At 40.8% G+C, this 20,848-nt stretch overlaps 4 protein-coding genes across 4 annotated transcripts; 3 read left to right on the top strand and 1 right to left on the bottom strand.

Moving 5' to 3' along the window:
• The first annotated feature begins 5,484 nt into the window (after window positions 1-5,484).
• On the top strand, window positions 5,485-7,345 carry LOC135595476 (serine decarboxylase 1-like). The gene is made up of 5 exons (XM_065086424.1): window positions 5,485-5,848; window positions 5,934-6,165; window positions 6,239-6,432; window positions 6,501-6,634; window positions 6,705-7,345. The coding sequence occupies exons 1-5, from the start codon at window positions 5,560-5,562 to the stop codon at window positions 7,272-7,274; spliced, it is 1,419 nt and encodes a 472-aa protein (XP_064942496.1). The 5' UTR covers window positions 5,485-5,559; the 3' UTR covers window positions 7,275-7,345.
• A 39-nt stretch (window positions 7,346-7,384) lies between these two features.
• LOC135595477 (transcription factor VIP1-like) lies at window positions 7,385-11,750 on the bottom strand. Its single transcript, XM_065086425.1, has 4 exons — window positions 11,159-11,750; window positions 10,466-10,598; window positions 9,290-9,374; window positions 7,385-7,897 (listed from the first exon to the last, which is right to left on the bottom strand). Exons 1-4 carry the CDS (start codon window positions 11,692-11,694, stop codon window positions 7,653-7,655), a joined length of 999 nt encoding a protein of 332 aa, XP_064942497.1. The 5' UTR covers window positions 11,695-11,750; the 3' UTR covers window positions 7,385-7,652.
• An 859-nt stretch (window positions 11,751-12,609) lies between these two features.
• Window positions 12,610-13,254, top strand: LOC104000303 (histone H3.2). Its single transcript, XM_009422315.3, has one exon. The coding sequence runs from the start codon at window positions 12,694-12,696 to the stop codon at window positions 13,102-13,104; it is 411 nt and encodes a 136-aa protein (XP_009420590.1). The 5' UTR covers window positions 12,610-12,693; the 3' UTR covers window positions 13,105-13,254.
• Window positions 13,255-16,366: 3,112 nt separating this feature from the next.
• Window positions 16,367-18,568, top strand: LOC135595478 (uncharacterized). Its single transcript, XM_065086426.1, has one exon. The coding sequence runs from the start codon at window positions 17,003-17,005 to the stop codon at window positions 18,287-18,289; it is 1,287 nt and encodes a 428-aa protein (XP_064942498.1). The 5' UTR covers window positions 16,367-17,002; the 3' UTR covers window positions 18,290-18,568.
• The last annotated feature ends 2,280 nt before the right edge of the window (window positions 18,569-20,848 follow it).

The raw sequence follows: 20,848 nt of genomic DNA on the forward strand, positions 1-20,848 counted from the left end.
GGTTGGTGTTCATTGTTGGTGATTACCCGTTGGGGCTGCTATGAAGAAAGTGGAGCAAGTTTTGTTGAGACATGCCAAGGTGAAGATTTGTTAGTTTGGTAAGTCCCATAGTCCAACATCGGGAAAATCAGACTTGTTGTCTCGTATTAGAACTATAAATAAGGGTCTAAGTTTTGAAGTCAGGTGTAGCACAGGCAACACAAGAGGCACCACAAGAAAACCTGCTTACGGTTTGGGTTTTTCTTGTTTAGTAAGCTGAAGGTGTTTTGTGACCTAGGAACATCTTCCTAAGGCATTTGTAAGTGTCCCTCTTTTATAGTAGTAATTTGCTCCTCTTTCATCTGTTCCCTCTTTTATAGTAGTAATTTGCTCCTCTTTCGTCCGTGTATGTAGGTCAATTGACCGAACCACGTATATCTGGTGTTTTGGTGTTCTTGTCATTTTTATTCTTTCTGCTTTATTGTCTTTGTTGGGTTGCCAAAATTACCTTGTAGTAAATTTCCTGGGGCTAGCTCTAACAATATTCGCCGACATCAGTTCAAAATAATCTATCTCCCTATATTTAAATATAAAATTATATATATTGACCCTCATTAGACTCTAAATTATTAATCTATCATTAGCGAAACTCTAAATAGCATTCGTATCGTTTGCAAACCGATTTGTTATGACTATTTTATTTTCTAAATTTTTAAATAATGTTTATGAAATCTGTTTAGTTCAATTAGAATCAGATAAAAATTTATTTATTATTAAGAGTCCAAGTCCTAGTAAATTTTGGATGAAACTTTATAAATAAAATGTAACTATTTGTTTTCGACAGATAATAAAATATTATTTAGTCTTTTGATTATCTTTCAAGTAATCAACCATTTTCTCTTTCTTTCTTCTACGATAAAACCGTTATAGTTATAAGTTTTAATGTATTATCCTCTCGCTTAGGAGGCAAAGGTTCCTATCACTTTTACATTACACAATTATCCTCTCGCTTACAGTATCGTTTGCGCTGTATCTGTTTCCGCATGCGCTCAGACCTGCCATTCTTAGTGCTCTCATGGAAGCTTGACTCTCCTCGGGTATGGACTTTCTCCCCACAGCCATGGCTGACAACTTCGACCTCTCCTCGGGAAACCACGATATAAAGGGAACGAAGGGCTGCTTTGGAGAGCACGCACCCCCCGCCTCCTGCAACGCGTCCACGATTCATGGCTTGCAGAGAGACCATGCGGTTGAGGGCGGCCGTCACCCTCCTCGTGGCTCTCATGGCGACGCTCGCATCACAATGCAGAGCCTCGTTTCCGTCACCACTTTCTCCTCCACTCCAATTCCACCACCGTGGAAACCAACTCCCCGCGACGCCCGTGCGCCATGCAGGAGCTCAGCCTCCATTCTATTACCACCCATCGCCAACCCCAACTGGTGTCGACCAGCCGCCGCCGTCGCCAACTCACGAACGCCGCCCTCGAGACTACTGGTCGCGGTCGGTTTTCCGTCCCGGCCGTCCTCGTCACCAGCCGTACAGTTTCCGGTTCCCACCACCGACGCTGTAGACGTACCCGGCCCTCCAACCGATGACCTCCAGACTCCACCGCCACCAACACCATCAAATAAGCGTCCGCTGCCACTTACCTTCTGCCCAATATAGGGTGGGTAAGTATTTTTACGAGTAATATAGCTTGAGTCTTAAAATTTTAGAGAGAGAAAAATAAGACATGCTCAATCAATCTTCTTTCTAGTTTCTGAAAAGAACTGAGAGTGAAGTGATTCAGGTTGATGTGAGAATGTAAGAAGTATATAATGAGTTATATTGAGTGGAGATAACTCAAATGTCTTCTAATTAATTTTATATGTTAAAAATTTAATTTTATCAATAGATATAGGTCGAGACTTATCGAATAATATTAAATTTTACGTTGACTTTTGATATGTTTTTATCTTTCTCCTCTCCCTCTCCAACTAGTGATATTAGAGCCTAAAAGATGATTAAAAATAAGCTATGAAGATTAGAAGGAGCGTGAATCATAAGTATTTTCTTTTCCAGATATATTACAGTAAATGAAATACTCACTGAGAGAGTGATTATTGAGATTGATAAGTATTTTGATATTCTTGAAGCTAGTATCTAAATGAGATAGAAAATCCGAGAAAGAGTCTTAGTGAAAACAAAAAATTCTTGACATAAGGTTTGATTCTTCATATATATCTAGTGGGGAGAGCAAATTATAAAGAATACTTATGGTACTCTTGAGTTTCTCTCTAGAATTTTTAAAGAGGGTGAGAAAATAATATAAATTATTTATAATTTATAAGAAAAATTGTGATTAGATGGGAATAACTCGATGTCTTATAATTGATTTTATATAATGAAGAATTGATTTTCTCCATACAAGTAGGCGAAATTTATCGAACCATATTAATCTTGTTGATCTCTAAGTTTTTTTTTTTTTTTACTTTTGAAATTTTTTTCTCTCTCCAAAACGAGCTTTGATATCATTTCGTTGAAAAGAGAGAGAAAATCAGATTCTTCAATATATAAAAGGATCTTGAGTTATCTCCACTTAAATATAATTTTTATTATACATCTTTTACATAAACATAAGAAACCAGTCTCTCAAGTCTCTTTAGAAACCTTTATCTTAAGAGTAACCAAAATGCCTTAACTCTCTCTCTCACTAAAATTTTAAGACTTAAGTATATTTATAGGAACAAACCCTAATTCATTAAGAAGTTTTAATTTAATTAGGACTCTACCAATTAATTTAAATATAATTAAAACTCATAAAAATACTTAACAACCCTAATAATCTCCACCTTGATAGAGTATTTTTTTTTTTACTTTGTATCTCCTACATAAATTGAATCAGTAGTTTGAAGAATTCATTATAGCTATACAAATCGAATTAGTTCATGGTCCAACACTTGATTCCAATAAGCCCGTCAATATATCCTTTATAGCTAAAATTGAATTAGTGACACTAGTTGATTCCTTAATTCCTTATAGAGATCTATATCTCACAATTTTACCACTAGTAGGATTTTTTTTCTCTTGCAACCACTAGTAGCCATACGTACTAACTATCATCTGAACATGCAACCTATTTTCATTAGGATCATACAACCCTAAGTAATTTTTAGAATCTTAGCTTTTAGTTATAATTTTGAAAATCTACAAGACTAAATGAAATTAGATTCCTTTACATCTTTGAAACATAAATCATATCTTCTAAAGTATACATCGCTTTATATCGTTGAAACTTATTTGAACATAAATAATTCTTTAGCCATTTTGATCTTCATTTCATCGACACTTATGACTCTATTATAGAGTCATCGTACAAACTCAACTTACTAATCATTTTATCATTTAGTGAATCAAAATAAATCTTTCTAAGAGTAAATATGAGTAAGACAAGCAAAATCTAAAAACCAACTCTTTGAAAATATACATTGTTATTGTTAGAAATTATAAAAATATCTTCATTATAAGAGAGTAATCACAGGTCTTTTCTTTTTATTTCTTTTTCTTCAGATAATTTCGCTTGATATGTTTATACTATTTATATCTATAATATTTAATATTATAAAAAAAATTGATTCTTGATCTCAACCCATCGTGTTGAGATCCACCCCAATCAGAAAATCCTCCTCATCTATCTTCATCTTAAGTAGCTAATGTCTCTCCATCAATATTCTCATATTTATCTTTTTTCTTTATAACATAACACACTATAACTTCTTCAATTTGCTCTCGAGTGTTATCTCTACAAAATTATCGTAGAAGTTGGTAAGAGATTTGAGAAGCAACAGTGACTTATTTTTTTTTATCAATTTTGATATCAACTTTCTTATTGATCTAATATTCATTTGAATATGTTCAGATACTCTACAAATCTATACATTCCTTCATCGGTTTATATAACTTTCATTTCATATACAACTTGTCATTTTATCTTAAGCTCGTTTCATTTTTTGTTGCTCATTTTTTTTGTTTGTCTTTTCATTTCTCCAACATTCTTGTTAAGTTGAACAAGAAAATCTTTCACATTCCTCTATCCTAAGATGAAATTATTTCTTTAATCAAATTTTTACACACTAAAACTAACAAAAATTAACTCACAACATCTTTATTGAATTGCCACCTACAAATCAATTCTGCACACATTATTCCGGTTCAGACCGACCCACAAAACTTGAACTGACCGGTTCAATCTCCAGATTTCGTTCGGCTCACATGTCAAGGCCAAAACCAGCCACCATAATCTACAACAATACGTGTCAAGATACGGTTGGGCCTGCACGGAAGGGTCTCACGCGGGTACAGGGGATCGGCAGTGTCGATTGGGATCCACGTAATGTGTCCTCGGTGGCACCATATCGTGATAAAATGTAGGGTTAATCTCGTGACCGTCAACATCTCACGTTCTTTTGGCGAGTTAATCGGCCTACAACTGTCGCTGTCGACTCCTCCATCAAACAGCGTGGATGAGTCGATCGTGCTTGCGACAGCAATCAATTCACCCTATGATTCGTCGAAGCTCTCACCGTAACATATTTATATACGTAGATGGCGCGTAGCTCATTGTGGATGGAATCAATGATCTGTGTGTGACGTCGCCCAATAGTATCAACGTGCCACGCAAGCCAAAAATCATTATTACGTTCCTGAATAACCATGCTGGAAAAGAAAAGAAAAAGAAAAATACTTTTTCCCAAAAAGATATTGCAGATTGACTCCACCTAATAATAATTCAGACCCCACGGAATCAGGTCAATTTTAATATCTCATGCGTGTTCATCATGCGAATTAAATAAAGGAAATGTCTCCGTCTCCACCATGTGGGTAACTTTTGTATTCGCCCTTTGGATTATTTATTTATTTGATCCTTTTATTTGTTTATGGGCGTGGATTGGGGCCTATCCTTATCCGACGTGGCTCAAGTAAGCTGATGTGTAGTATCACTATCATAGGTTGGAATTGACGCGTGATGCCTACTTGAATTACACGTGGCGGGCCAAGCCAGGATGGGTACGGAAATAAATGGCATCGTGGTCCACATCCATGTCGCCATGATTGAGGTAACTATCGATGAGATGACGTGGCCTCGATGGCTCGTGGATGGCCACATCAGCCGTTGCCTTCGTCCTCAGGAATGCTGCACGTGCTGCGACACGTGGACACGAGAGCGGAGCGAACCCATGCCGACGACGTGACCGTTTCCGTTCTAATTGGACGGCACTCCCTATTTTAGTCTACCCGCGGCGCGGCGACGTGGGACCGTCGTGTTATCCAATCAGAAGGCAGGTGGACGTGAACGGCGTGGTTCGGAAGGTATCACCGACCTTGTCCTACAATTATGGAGTCTCGACTGTTCACACCTGTCCCGAGAAGACGACGGTAAATTACAACGCAGACGTCGAAATATCTGTCCGTTTATCCCTATAAATACTCGCTCCTCCTCCTCCTCCTCCTCTCCCTCCGCCGCCGCAGCTCCCTCTCTCTGTCCCTTCTCAGTTCTGCGCCTTCTCTGTTACTAACTGTGCGTTTTTTGAGGGGTAGACATGGTGGGAAGCATGGGCAACAGTTTCATGGACTCGCGGGAGGAGGAGGAGGAGAAGACGGAGCTGCTGTGGCCGGAGGAGCTCGAGCTCGCCAATGGCAAGGCGTCGGAGTCGAACGGGGCCGGCGAGGACAGGGCGATCGTGCTGGGGAGGAACATGCACACCGTGTCCTTCGCCATCAAGGAGCCGGAGTCGGACGACGAGCTCACCGGGGAGCGAGAAGGCTACATGGCCAGCGTGCTCGCCAAGTACCGCAAATCCCTCGTCGAAAGGACCAAGCATCACTTGGGTTGTTCTCCTTTTCGGCTTCAACCTCCATGCTATCATCCCATGAGATCTCCTCTTAACTCCCTCTGTTTTCTGGTCCTCCGCAGGCTACCCATACAATCTGGACTTGGACTACGGGGCACTGAGCCAGCTACAGCACTTCTCCATCAACAACCTCGGCGATCCCTTCATCGAGAGCAACTACGGCGTGCACTCCAGGCAGTTCGAAGTGGGCGTGTTGGACTGGTTCGCTCGCCTCTGGGAGCTGGAGAAGCACGAATACTGGGGCTACATCACCAACTGCGGCACCGAAGGAAACCTTCACGGCATTCTTGTGGGGTTCGTGCCCATCTCCCATACCACCATCTCTCCACAACACAACCCCATCGTCTTCTTCCAAATGGTGTTGCAGGAGGGAGATTTTTCCGGATGGGATTCTCTACGCGTCGAGGGAGTCTCACTACTCGGTGTTCAAAGCAGCAAGGATGTACAGGATGCAGTGCGTGAAGGTGGACACTCTGACATCCGGCGAGATCGACTGCATGGACTTTCGAGCGAAGCTGCTGGATCACAAGGACAAACCGGCCATCTTAAATGTCAACATCGGTGAGTGAGTCCTCCATGTTTTCCTCCATTGTTCCACCTTCTTAATCTCATCTCTTGGTGCTCTGTAGGAACGACTGTGAAGGGAGCAGTCGATGATCTCGATGTGCTCATACAGACTCTCGAGGAGAGTGGGTTTAAGGACAGATTCTACATTCATTGTGATGGTGCTCTGTTTGGGCTCATGTTGCCCTTCGTCACGCGTGTATGTGCCTATCAGACGTAGTTAGTATGTCACAGGTTCCAACATCACTCTGATACCGGTAATTGGACAGGCACCCAAGGTGACGTTTAAGAAGCCGATAGGGAGCGTGAGCGTGTCGGGTCACAAGTTCGTGGGATGCCCCATGCCCTGCGGCGTCCAGATAACGAGGTTGAAGCACATCAATGCCCTGGCGAGCAACGTCGAATACCTGGCGTCCAGGGACGCCACCATCATGGGCAGCCGCAATGGCCACGCCCCGCTCTTCCTCTGGTACACCCTCAACCGGAAGGGGTACCGGGGATTCCGGAAGGAGGTCCAGAAGTGCCTGCGCAACGCGCATTACCTGAGGGACCGGCTCATGGCGGCGGGGGTAGGCGCCATGCTCAACCCGCTCAGCAGCACCGTGGTGTTCGAGCGGCCCAAGGACGAAGGGTTCGTCCGCCGCTGGCAGCTCGCCTGCGAGGGCAACATCGCCCACGTGGTCGTGATGCCCAGCGTCACCATCGAGAAGCTCGACGACTTCTTGGACGAGCTGGTCGCCGGGAGATCCGCCTGGTACCGAGACAGGAGCTGCCCCTCTCCTTGTATCGCTGCAGAGATCGGGCAGGAGAACTGTCTCTGCAGTATGCATAAGAAGTAATGTTTCGTGATTTGATCAAGAAGAATAAAACATCCAACATTTGTTTTCTTCTGAAAGAAAACATTGCAGCAATTTCGATAAAGTGTTTTCAATTGCAGAAAAACACCTGATGAAGGCAGATTGAAATCATTCCATTAACCAACAACAGTGTTACACATTCCAATGGAGAAACAAATAAATAAGAGATCATCATGTGGATATGAATCTCCCTATCAGCTCTATACAGAATAATAGCGACCAGCATACTGTTCATATCAATATTTTGCTTGACGGTACAAAGAACAACAATTCCCTAAAGGAAGTACTACGAGATACATTCAGCATAAATAACCTTTAATTTATCTTACTTGAGATCCATCTATGTCATGAAGTTTGCTCTCACATGAAGTCCATGGGATCACCTGGGGAATGGACATTAAGTGACTGACCATTGGAAGACATTTGAGATGGATGCAGATGCTGAACTTGACGCCCACTTGGGGGACGCAACTGCTGTGGCTGAGAGTAGTAGTTTGGTACAGATTGCTGAATCCCTCCGTTAAAACGATTTCCATTCGTATTTGGAAGCTGACCAGTTGCTATTTTAAGCCGTTGCACTTCTTCCCTCAAAGCCTCGTTCAAAGCTGCATCACGAAAGAAAAGATTATGATCGGTAACATAATGCACCACGACTCAACCTTCACAATCAGAACCTCCAGGTAGCAGATGGCATTTTGCGCTCAGGTTCAGGAGTCCTGAGCAACAAGATTCGGCAGGAAACTTCACATCTTAGGGAAAAAAAAAAACAAAAAAATAACTTAAAAAGGAAACTGGCATATCATTTCCTACTCGCACACCGGTGATACCATGGCACCAATTTTAGAACAAAAGAAACTATTACAATCCTTAAAAAGCTTTTCTACAGATGATTTATAAAACTAGTATAAATCGCAAACACAATCAGGACAGTTAGAGCAAATGGCAGCAGCAACCTCCACAGTATAATCCACAGCAAATGGTGGGTTCTTGAGCTTGGACCATCAGACAATTCACACTTCTCGGTGCGTTGGACTTAGTTTCAGTTTCCCTCTACAAGATGATTAATCAGAAAACTTGTTTGACTAGTACAAAATATTTGACTTTCTATTTGCTTATTTATCTGATATATGTATGCAGCTTTGTGTTTGTTAGATGACCCAAATTGTTCAGGCATGACCTGGCATACTAGGAATTTAAGTATCTTTCTTTTACTGCACTTATAAACAAACTACATTTGTGTGTCCAAAGCCCAACGCTGGAAGCAATAAGAACAAGTAGAAGATTAAATCATGGTAATCTAATTTTTTCCAGAGTCTAAAATGCAGAGCATGACATGTCATGTTAGGAAAGTGTTTTTTGTCCACTCTCGTTGAGAGTTGAATTTTCTAACAAAATGACATTTATGTGCCCAAAGACCAATGCTGGAAGCCTAAGAAAAGGTAGACCAATTCACAGTCATCTAGTTTTTCCAAAGTCTATAAGCTACACAGCATTCATGAGCCATGTTAGGAAAATGTCTTTCTTTCACTCTGCTTAGAGTCAAATTATCTAACAAAATAACATTTATGTGCCCAAAGACCAATGTATGGGAACAAGTGGAAGATTAATCATGGTCATCTAGGTTTTTTCCTAAATCTAAGCTGCACTGTACCGTGGTTTCCATACCAAATTTTACTTCCAAACATAATAAGCAGTAAACTACAACAACAGACCAAATCTAAACTGTTACAGGGACATGTTTGTATCTTTTGCCAAGAAATCATCTGATGCATGATTTCATTTTATGATTTTTATAAATAGTTAAAGGTCATCTGACAGATATCACTGCAGTTAATTACAATTACTTAACACGATATACAATTTTCTTCTACCCATTCAGCAGTATAACTAGAAGGGAATACTTGCTTGGTTTAGTTGGTGAACATCTTAAGCTTCAAATGCACTAAGAAAGCTCAAGATTAACTGAGCTTAGATTAGCAAACATCAAGAACACATACCATCACGAAGTTGAGCTTGTTGCTCCATGGCCTGCAAGCGCAACTTGAGTTCCCTGTTCTCAGAAGTCAAATCAGTAGTATCTCTCTGCATTACCAAAGAATCAAACATTAAGCCACTGTGTTTTTGTTTTCTGAAAAATAATAACAGTAATATATAAAAAAAATTCAATTGTTAAAAAGTAAGCCCATTAATTTGATCTTGTGGAATGTAAGACATGATGATTGTGGAAGACAAGAGATAAACAAATAATATATATATATATATTTAAATTCCTGTGAGGATGTAGAAGGCAAATACATAATCATCTTAACAATTGAAGAGGATGGGAATTAAGACTGGATTTATCTCAATGCAGAACCTTAACTGTTTCTAGAAACAAATGTTTCACATTTCCTGCTTAATCATGCAACACTTCCTGATTTAATCGCTAGGCTATTAATTATATAAAGTTTCATGATTGTGAACAAGGAACTGAAATCATATTTGTTCAAACCTCAGTTGTTACACTTCATTATGCTACTAGATAAGTTTCTTCGTTTATCGAGAAGAAGAACTAAGACAAATGCAAGGTTTTAATAGTAGTAGTGACTGTTAAAAATACAAGAGCATTTATCTTATACATCCATGCTATAAAATTCAGTCATGATATACTATTAAATAGAAAAGGACGTGTGCAGTGAAAATATAGATGTTCCATGGTACGCACCGAGACAAGGGTTGTAAAACTCATAATTTGAATAAACAACTGTATCCAAGTATTTGATTGTTAGAAATCACATATCCTAGAGGAAAGAGAAACCTCCGAAGAGAGAACATGAAAAAAGAAGATAAATAAACTTTGTTTACTATTAGCATGAAAGATAAGGTTTTCACAACTAGAATAGTAGCAAGCTGGAAGTTAAATATTTATGCTCAACAAGTAAACAGTAAACAAAGTAACAAACTGTAAGTTCAATTTTTATGCTAAAAGCACAAAATAATTTGCAATATGCATACACTTGCAATATAATGATCACTAGCAACATCACATCAAAAGGACATCAATTAGATTCAACCACTGAGAAAAAGGAATGCAATCCGGCTTGACTAAAACCAAAGAAATCCCGAGAGGAACACAAAAATTTTGCCAATATCTAAATATCAAAAGACAGTGGAAGCCCATCAGTGGTTCATACCTGTAAAAGCGTGAGCTGTGCAGAAAGAGTGGTTGCTTCAGTCTGAAGTGTTTGCACCTTCCGTTCAAGTTCACTGGTGTAACGGACCTTCCTTTCCTTCGATCGTGCGGCGGATTGCCTGTTCGCAAGAATCCTATAGCAAGAAATAGGAAAAAAATTCTCAAAATTATAGATAAGTAAACATCTTTTGCCATAACTTGGTACGTAGAATGAAGCCAAATTGAGTGGCACTTGACACATTAATCTAACAAAAAAAGGATTGAAAAAGGAGCAAATATCAGATTTTTCTACATGAAGTGAATATAACGAATTAGGAGTATGCAGGAAAGGGAAAAAACACAAATTAATTCAGAGTAAACAGGAGAAATGGATCTTACTGCCATCAAATTACAATAAGCCAAAAACAAGAAGGCCTCAAGTCCAATTTGAAGTAATATATGGATATTACTGATTAAAACAAACGTCATCGACCCAAAAATCAAATCACAGCGTTTTGGAAACGAAAAAAGGACCAGTTCTTGAAACGAACTAAAGAAGCAAAGGAGATGATTTGAACTCTATGTAGAAATTAGTAACTGAAACATCCGCAATTAACCCAGAAATCGAATCCCATGTCGTCGGAAAGCAAAAGAACACAAAAGTTCTTCGAAAGTTACAGAAGCGAGCAAAGGAGACGAGGAAAGAAGATTATGCCTTTTTGCTCTTCTGGGATCGAGCAGCGACAGCTCCGCGAGCTTATCAGCCGTCATGGCCTTCTTCGCGTAGTCAGACAGCGGCGGCGCCGACTCCCCCTCAAACGGCGAGATGGACCCGTCCATCGATCCGCTCCGCCTGTGGTGTCCTCTCCTTTCCTGCACTCCACCACCGCCGCCTCCGGCTGCCGCTCCGGCCTGGAACCCCATCCCCTCGAAGAGCGCGTTGTCCACCGACAGGCTCCTAAGGTGGGTCCCCGGGACGGGCCTCCCGGACGGGGCCACCGCGAGGGGCGCCGGGCATCCTCCTATGTCGCCACCGCCGGAGACGTTGTCGTCGGACAGCGAGGGGAAGTCGATGTCGGAGATGCCGCAGTCGGGATCTGCGTCGAAGAGGAGGTCGTCGGGAAGGTGGAGGAATGTCTCGGAGAGAGCCCGCCGGTGGGCTCCGGCAACGGTGCCCCCGCGTGGATTCGGCGGCGGCTGCGGCGGGATCTGTCCGAACCGATGTGCGGCGGTCGTCGGCGTGCCCTCCATCTCTGATCTCCACGGATCGGATGGTGGACACGATAACCCAAAAGGCAATGGACGGTGGAATTAGTTGGTGGACTTTAAGAGTATGATAGTAAACGAAACTACTTCCACACCCGAAGCTGTTACTTCCGTTCTTACCTTTCCAATACGCGCATCTTATCTCATTGGACCACAAAACCCTCCAATCAAGAGTCTAATAAGAATTTGGGTATTTGATAAACGGGTGTCCTATGTAACTTCGACGTTGTTAGGGGCCAAAACGTAAACATCAAATTCGACAGATGGCATCATGTGAAGCACCACCGCGTCTGTTATTCTCAGCCATTTGATCAGAGCACGGACGGTGATGGGTGGCGGGGGCAAGGTGTGTGCTGGTACTGCTTCGAGGGGACCGCACGCCGAGTACGGGATAAGAGAGACTAGGACGCGAAATCGATCATTGACGCTCGATCTCAATCGGACGGCTGGAAAGACTAGGAAGCGGGTCCATTTGACTGTTAAATTCGACTTTAGTCTCGTGAGCCCCCCTTTAGGAAGCAGGAAGCTTCTTCTCGTCTTATCGTCTTATGACTTCGTAATCCCTCAACTCGCTCACATGTTAACTCATTAATGGACAGTGGGATGAACTATATTGATCATAGATATATAGTGACAACAGCCAATGGGATGAACTAAAATAGTCTATCTACGTGTTAGGCATACCGATTGGCCATCATGGTGGTGGGCTATTTTTAGCTACGTGGGATGTCAGGTGTAGGTGATCGCGATCCGTGTGCTACTTGATCAGGAAATCTTGACCATTCGCTGAGGACCAATCTGACGATCCATATCGACTCCCGCCTCGGAAACACACCCAAATATTTTCGAATTCCCCGAGGACCCGCCTCGAATACGCTCTTCAAATACGCGCCATTCCGTTCCATCTTCCCCATCCCATCTCGATTCACATCCCGTCGTCCGACCAAGAAGTTTTAGCCACCTCTTTATTCAGAGCCCTCGGCGATGGCGCGTACGAAGCAGACGGCCCGGAAGTCCACCGGCGGGAAGGCCCCGCGGAAGCAGCTGGCGACGAAGGCGGCGCGGAAGTCGGCCCCGGCGACTGGCGGCGTGAAGAAGCCACATCGCTTCCGCCCCGGGACGGTCGCTCTGCGGGAGATCCGAAAGTACCAGAAGAGCACGGAGCTACTCATCCGGAAGCTGCCATTCCAGCGTCTGGTCCGTGAGATCGCCCAGGACTTCAAGACCGACCTGCGCTTCCAGAGCTCTGCGGTGGCGGCGCTGCAGGAGGCCGCCGAGGCATATCTCGTGGGTCTCTTCGAGGATACCAATCTCTGCGCCATCCACGCCAAGCGGGTGACTATCATGCCCAAGGATATCCAGCTCGCCCGCCGCATCCGGGGCGAACGGGCCTGATAGTCCCAGTGGCGCTTCTCTTCTTTCTTTTATTTAGGGTCTAGATCTAAGAGTCGATGGTGATGTGATGTGGGGGTAGAAACGAGGTCGGTGGTATGTATGGTATGTTGTGCATGTTAATCGAATGGGTTTATGCTTCTTTGACCAGTATCATATAATTAGTTGATCTCTCCAATTTGTCTGCCACTGAGGAATGGAGAACATGTTTTAGTTTGGGTGCAGGAGCAGGCAATAACGTTGAGATCGTCTTCGCATATTCTGCTGCTACTGGTTCTGCTCTAGTTGGAGAAGCCTGGCCAGACGCGTCATCGCCGGCCTCTCTGCATCTCCCACGCAAGATGCATCCTCAGAAGAAAACGTAAGAGAAATAAGGTGAGTTGTTTCTCTATAAAGATTTCTGAAACTTCACGAATTTGATTCATTCCTTGGATTTACAACGCTCTTTTTTGCTGCTTGTTGTATCCAACCTTGTGCATTTGTTGATTGGAGAACACTTTGCAATACCAAAGCAAATGACGAATCCTAATTAGTCGATTTGCACCAATTTTAGAGCATCAGTGTGTGTTAAGTCTTCACCAATGCGTGTTTGTGTGTGTGTGAATTGCTGATTTCTCGATAATAGATTATATTTATGTGGCAAATTAAGCTGAACATCGATTTAAGATGAAACTAAACCTTTGTTTTTAATCTGATGTGTTGTATATGCTAACAGCCAACAGATGAACATTATCCACATGGTCATGCAGCTTTTAATTCTTCTTGCAATGATATATGTTTCTGTTTATGAGATGAACATCTTACATTGTGAAACTTCCTGAATGATATCAAGCTTTTTTGTGTGACAGAATTGCTGGCTTTGAGTGCTAACAGTTCTTAGTAAAACTGGGGTTCAATTAACAATTTCTTAAGGAAGTTTTCTGGTGGGCTGACTATAAAATTATCTGGTTATTGATTGTGTGATAAGGTAGTTAGTCAAGGTATGATCTATGTTCATGATATAGTAGCTAACTCTCATCCTTGTATATTTATAAACATGTGATTATTGTTGATGAATCTTTGTGTGCATGACTTGGTTTGATTTTGGATGTGCATGGTTCCTCATATGGAGATTTGGATAGTGGAAGTGAGTGTAGGGTTGGGTTGAGCTGTGGATCTCGTTGTCGACTTTTTTATCGTCATTCCCTACACTTAGGTCTCTTACCATTGAATATGTAAAGTCTCTTACCATTGATCAGAGAGTTAGCTTTTATACTTGCGAAGGGGTGGTTGGTCGTATGGTTCTTTAATAATTATCAATTTTTTGGGATAATGGCTTGTACCTTGTGGGTAAGTGCTCATTGACCTGTGCAAGTTGGTGCCATTCAATATTGGTTTGAGTTTCGCAGAATGGTGCCTTGGTGTTTGGTGTCGAGCTTGCTTTTTGTATATGAGTGTTGATTGACCTGTACGTGTCCTTGTCATGCGATATCATTTTGAGCTTTTTAGAATGGCTTCGCTGTGTTCGGCGTCAAACGGCCTTATCGTGATATTTATTTGTTGTCACAGTGTTGAAACGAGCTATGTCAATAATCATCAAGAATCATAGTTAAGCCAAGTTGTAATCACAATTTTCTTAGCTACGTTTCTGCTCTTACATGATGACAAGCCATACACAACTTTGATTCACTCACAGCAATTGAAAAGAAGGCATGTGGATCATACTGTAGGTTGAAGAAATATTCTCAATACTCTATATACATGAAAAGCAATACCAGCTGACATGCTTTTAATTCACCATGAACATTTTGAACTTATTACATGGATTGTATGGACCAGAACACAAAGTTACAAGTCCATAACTACATATTGGTACAGCTAATTAGCTCTTCTTATTACATTTGTCATTCCCTCTCTTTCACTTCCATCTTCTCATTTTGTACTTCCATATCATGCTAATTTTCTGTTACTGCTTAAAAGCACTCTACTTGGGAAATCTTTGGCTTGGCATAATTTTCTGTTCCATGCATCTGTATTTCTTCATAGCTCCACCAAACATCTACCTCAGTTTTACAATGGCTTGAAGGGGGAGCAGGAACTTTGCTGCAGTGGCCACACTTATGGACATGGTTGTCAAGATATTGCCAAGGATGCATCTGCTACTTTGACTCCTCTAATTTGTCTCAGATTAATGCAAATGGCCATGTAAAAATTCTGATCTGAAACTGATATTGCTAGTTCAAGATCCTTTATAGAAACAATTTTATGTGCAGATATGTGCTTTATGTAGTACATTACCACAGGAGCTCCTTGCTATATGTCCATTTATTCTCATTTTAATCTCTATCCAATTATACTTTGTCAAAATTTTAAAAAAATAAGCAATGGGTTTTGGTGTTATTTAAAAGGACAAAAATCTATCCCAAGAAAAGCACTGATTATTCTCTCTCTCTCTCTCTCTCTCTCTCTCTCTCTCTCTCTATAAAGAATAAAGTCATATTTTTCTCTGAAGAATGTTGACATCAACACATTCCAACAAAACACTATAGTGGAAAAAGAAAAGAACACTAGAGAGAAAAGGGGAAGATATGAGCATCCACTTCAGGTTCATTGCATCATGAACTAAATCTTAAAAGATGTTGATTCCATCACGGAAGCTTCTCTCAAACATGAGCATCATGTTCTGACATGACCCCATCTACCAACTATATATATATATATATATATATATATATATATATATATATAAGGAATCTTTGATGACAATCCTTGTCATATTTTTGGGTCCAATTCATCTTTTTTCTCCATTCACTAAAAGTAAATTATATCATTAATTTTAATATAAATAATTAAGGATCATAAAATTAATTGGCTCAACTAAGACCACAAATTTTTATCATAAATATAAATTTTAGAGGTCTAATAAGTTCCAAATTGCCAAACCCATGTTTGAGAGAGAGAGAGAGAGAGAGAGAGAGAGAGAGAGAAAGAGGAAACACAAAAAATAGCGGCTCATTCTCTTCCATGTGTAACAAAATACCAAATTGTGAGCTCCCTGTCCCCAACTGCTCTCCATGTTGGTACCAATAACATGCGCAACCCAAAGTGGCACGTGATAGTGTCCCCACTTGCGTTGTCGACTACTCGACTCCACGCTCACGGCTCACGACTCACGACTCACGACAAACTTTTGCCGCTTCCCCGCGAAGGATTCGGACTCCCACCTGATCGCGTAACATTGTCGCGTAGATAAATCTCGTGGCAGTCACATTCCCCCCTCCCGTGCCCTGCGTCCAATAATTTGCCCTCTATTTTCTGTACTTCTCCTCAAAACGAGCTCTCCTCATTTCGCGATCCTCCTCCCGTTGTTGGCGATTCTTAGGATCGCATTCTTTTCCCGACAAATTCCCGCTGGAAAAGCCCTGATCTCGACCCGCTCGCGTCGCAAAGGCGTGGATTTGGCTCCCTGTGATCCAGATAAGTGCCGTCTTTCTTCCCTTCCCGACTGGTTTCTTGGGTTTTCTTGGTGTGTCACTATGGGCGCCGTGATTTAAAGTCAGGCCGAGCGGTTTCTTGTAGGACTCCGTTTACGATACCAGGGTAGAAGATTCACATGCTCGTCGCGGTCGATTTCATGTCTTGTTTTGCGTAAAGCTGTGTTCCTTTTGTGATTTTCCTTCCTGTGCTTGCTGCCGCTAGGGTTTGGCACTTCCGAGAACCAATATCTTTTAGATGATTTAGTTTGTTCTGAAGAAATCAGTAGGTGCTGCAAGAAAGTTGGAATCTTGATGTTATTACCATTGAATTCTGAAAAGTTGGAGAAAACTGTCGCTTTGCAAGGAAGAATTGCTAATAGAACTTTATAAAATTGTACAATTCGAGTTCTCGTGAGTGAAACAAGGAAGTAGTTGGACGATACTGAATGGGAACTTTTGTTCCTGAAGGACACCAGATGGAGGGAAATTACCCGGCTGGGAGCATGTTGCCAGGAGCTTCTTATGGTGTGCTAGGTTTGCAAGGGAACATGCACATGCGTCAAGGCTCGATGATCCAAGCGCCAATGCTTGATGCTTTCCCTATGTCAGACAACCAGTTGCAGGAATCTGACTATCAAGCAGGGGTTTCAGTGATGGGCTATAACAAAGGCAAGGTTGGTAAGACCTCCATGAGTGATGATGATGAGCCGAGCTTCACCAAGGATGGAACTGATGGTCAAATTGATGCAGGCAAAGGAGAGAAAGGCTCCTCGTGGCAGCGGATGAAGTGGACCGATGCAATGGTCAGGCTTTTGATAACCGCAGTTTCTTACATAGGGGAAGATGTTGCGTCTGAGTGTGGTGGAAGGAGGAAGTATGCCATACTGCAGAAAAAGGGAAAGTGGAAGGCCATATCTAAAGTTATGGCTGAGAGAGGGTGTTATGTATCGCCTCAGCAATGTGAAGATAAGTTCAATGATCTCAATAAGAGGTACAAGAGGCTCACAGATATTCTTGGTAGGGGCACATCTTGTAAGGTTGTGGAGAATCCAACACTTTTGGAACATATGAATATCTCTGAAAAGTTGAAGGAGGATGCGAGGAAGATCTTGAGCTCAAAGCATCTGTTCTATGAGGAAATGTGCTCATATCATAATTGTAACCGGTTGAATTTACCTGAAGACCCAGCACTTCAACGATCACTGCAGCTGGCACTTCGAATTAGAGATGAGCATGACACAAAGAGGAGCTCGCATGAAGATGTTGATGAAGATGACCAAAGTGCTGATAGCGATGACGAGGAAGGTGATGCCGAAGAGCACAATGCTGTAAATGGCTTCCCAAAAAGGATGAAGCTTGGGGTGAACCATGAAGAACTGGCTTTTTCGAATTGTTCTGGTTCACGAGATTGTAACAGAAGCCTCCACCCTCAAGGTTTAACTGTAGATATGAACCAAGTTTTTTCAGAAGGATCCAAGTCCGCAATGATACCACAGCAGTGGGTTAGTTCTTACCCAATTCAGCTTGAAGAGAAGAGACTGCATATTCAAGCTCAGATGTTGGAGCTTGAGAGACAACGTTACAAGTGGCAAAGGTTTAGTAAGAAGAAAGACAGAGAACTAAACATCATGAGGATGGAAAATGAACGAATGGAGCTGGAGAATAAACGCTTATCCCTTGAACTACAAAAGAAAGAATTAGAGTTGAATCTTACTTTGAAGAAAACCCAGTGATGCAAAATTCTTTGGAGGAAAATATGGAATTTCAAGCATTCAGTATGGTAAGCTTAGGTGATGCAAGGAACTAGCTTGTAGTAAAGCCTCTTGTATGGTGTTTTTGCAAGTCAGTGTACCAATGGGGTTTTTTATGATAGCTGTCAACTGTCTTTTCCAAAAGGCTGAATTCCTATTTCTACCTTTATATTTGCAACTATTGGAAACTTGGAGATTGAATGGGTTTATGATCTGTTATATTTGTCCTCCCCAGTCTTTTAATTGGTAGTTATTTCGACTTGTTTGTTCTTCCCTGTCAATGCTTTTATCAGGTTTCTGTTTAAAGTTTGTTGCTCTTTGATGTTGGATTTGGAAGACAATTTTCTCTTCTAGCTCCTCATTATGTCGACGAAAGGGTCTTGCATAATGATATATCGTAATATCTTATTGAATTACCATGCAAAATATTCAAAATGACGTTAAATTCAGAAACACGTGTAGGTTGAACCAGAGAGGTTCTTCTGAGAAGGATACTAGAAAGTCAACAATATCACTGTCTAACAGTTGGTATTAAGGAGGTCAATTTTATGCTTGCTCATTTAAAATGGACAGAAAGTCAAATGATACTTTCTTTTGGCTTATTGAAGGTTATTATTTCTATTGCATTGATTAGATTATACTTTGATGTAGTAGCTTGACCTTTCTTTCAGATTCTTATCTCTCTGAGCTGTCCAAGATTAAGTGCATTCCTTTACATGGTGTTCTTTTACTGGTTTGTGCTCCTCGGTTATAATTTGATAAGGTGATTTCTAACTATTTCTTTATATTATATTATTTTTAGTTTCTGAAATTTGTAATTTCCAATATATATGGTAGCAGGACTTTTGCCCAAATGTATACGATTACATTGCTTGTGACCATTTCGTTTTCACATATGATGGAATTGTTTATAGGGAGAGACAACTAAACAATTTATGTGACTAAGATGGGTCTGGCTAAGTATGTGATAATGTAAAAGCTATGACAAAATACTCTCATATGGGAGGATCTGATTGGATTGTGCAAGTCCAAGAACCACTTCTAATTGACATCAGCTGTGTGAGTTCTTTTCTACTCAGTTATTATGAACAACAGTAATTGTGTGTGCCTGATAAAAACTTGTGACAGCATTTTATTGAAGAAAGAGTTCGACAAAGATGTGGTGAATATCCTTTTTGTCATTTTAAATCTATAACTTTAGTTGTTTTGCATTATCTTTGTCGCAATTTTTTCTTTTATTAGTTTGCTATCGTCGAAGTTATGTAACGGGCGAAAAGGCTTATGCTGAAGGTCATGTGGTTCCTTTGATTGGATCAAATTGTATTCTCTCCCATTGTTCTGCGAGAAAATAATGTGTGTAATTTGTGGCTGATTTAAAGTAATACCTTTGTGGAAGTTTGTTTCAATAATATGCTGTGTGTGCAGCAACAACATAGTGATGATGATCATTGAAACCAAGAGGCTGTAGCTTTGGCATGTTAATCACAGTATTCCATCCTTTTTTATTTCTGCAGGAATTATAATGCTGCAATCAGCTTTAAACCTGAGGAACAACTAACTTCCTTTGGGTAATTGCTCAATCTTTTTACTGTGATATTGGACAAGTCTACAATATGTAAAAGAGGTAAGAGTAGTTCGAAGGGGATGCATCAGACATAGTTACAATGTGTCATCTTCAAATAGAATTGGTGCAGCAGAACATGCATGTTGTCTATGATCTCGCCGGTGGAAGCTATCATTTGAGCCTGCGAATTGTGACCAACTGTAGTGACAATCACCTCCGTCGACCTGTTTTCTCGTTGCTATATCTCATTTGGATGTGTCTGTAGATGGGCTGACAGCCCGCAAGTTCAGCTGACAGTGACGGTGAGCTTTAATAACTCATAGCTTTATCTTCCTTTTAATCTATTCCTAGATTTAATAAGTGAAGTACTATACATGATAAAAAACTACTAACAATGAGACAAAAAATTGTTATAATAATTTAATTTAAAAAAATAAAAAAATAAAGAAAGAGAAAAATACAAGGATAACGTAGAGAGATTTTTCTCAATCATCCAAACAATGTTCTTATATCAAGTTGGATCAGATCTACTGCACCAATTCTTTTGAGATTGTTGCTTGGTTTTAGGTAAAATACTTTAAGATTTATATATTTATTATTCTTATAATGGATTATCTTTTGTTTGTCTTGTAGATTTTACTCTTCATGTTGGAGGGATTTTCTACATAAATCTTGGTGTTTTATTTTATTGTGATTTTCATTTAATTTCGTTATGTGTTATGACTTACTAGTATTCGTTCGTATACAAAAGTTTGTTTCTTTTTTATATCTCATCAACTGGTATCAGAGTAAGGTTTTGGTGATTTAATTTTGTATCAGTAAATTGATGATATGAAAATTAAGAATTAAAGATCTCCTGTATTACAAAGATTTGTATGGATCTTTGTAGGGGGATAATGCAAAGCCCACAACTATAACAGATGATGAGTGAAAGATGTTAGACTGAAAAACAATCAAGTTTATTCGATAGTAGCTCG

Source organism: Musa acuminata, chromosome BXJ1-10 (assembly GCF_036884655.1).
Source record: "Musa acuminata AAA Group cultivar baxijiao chromosome BXJ1-10, Cavendish_Baxijiao_AAA, whole genome shotgun sequence".
Classification (NCBI taxonomy): domain Eukaryota; kingdom Viridiplantae; phylum Streptophyta; class Magnoliopsida; order Zingiberales; family Musaceae; genus Musa; species Musa acuminata.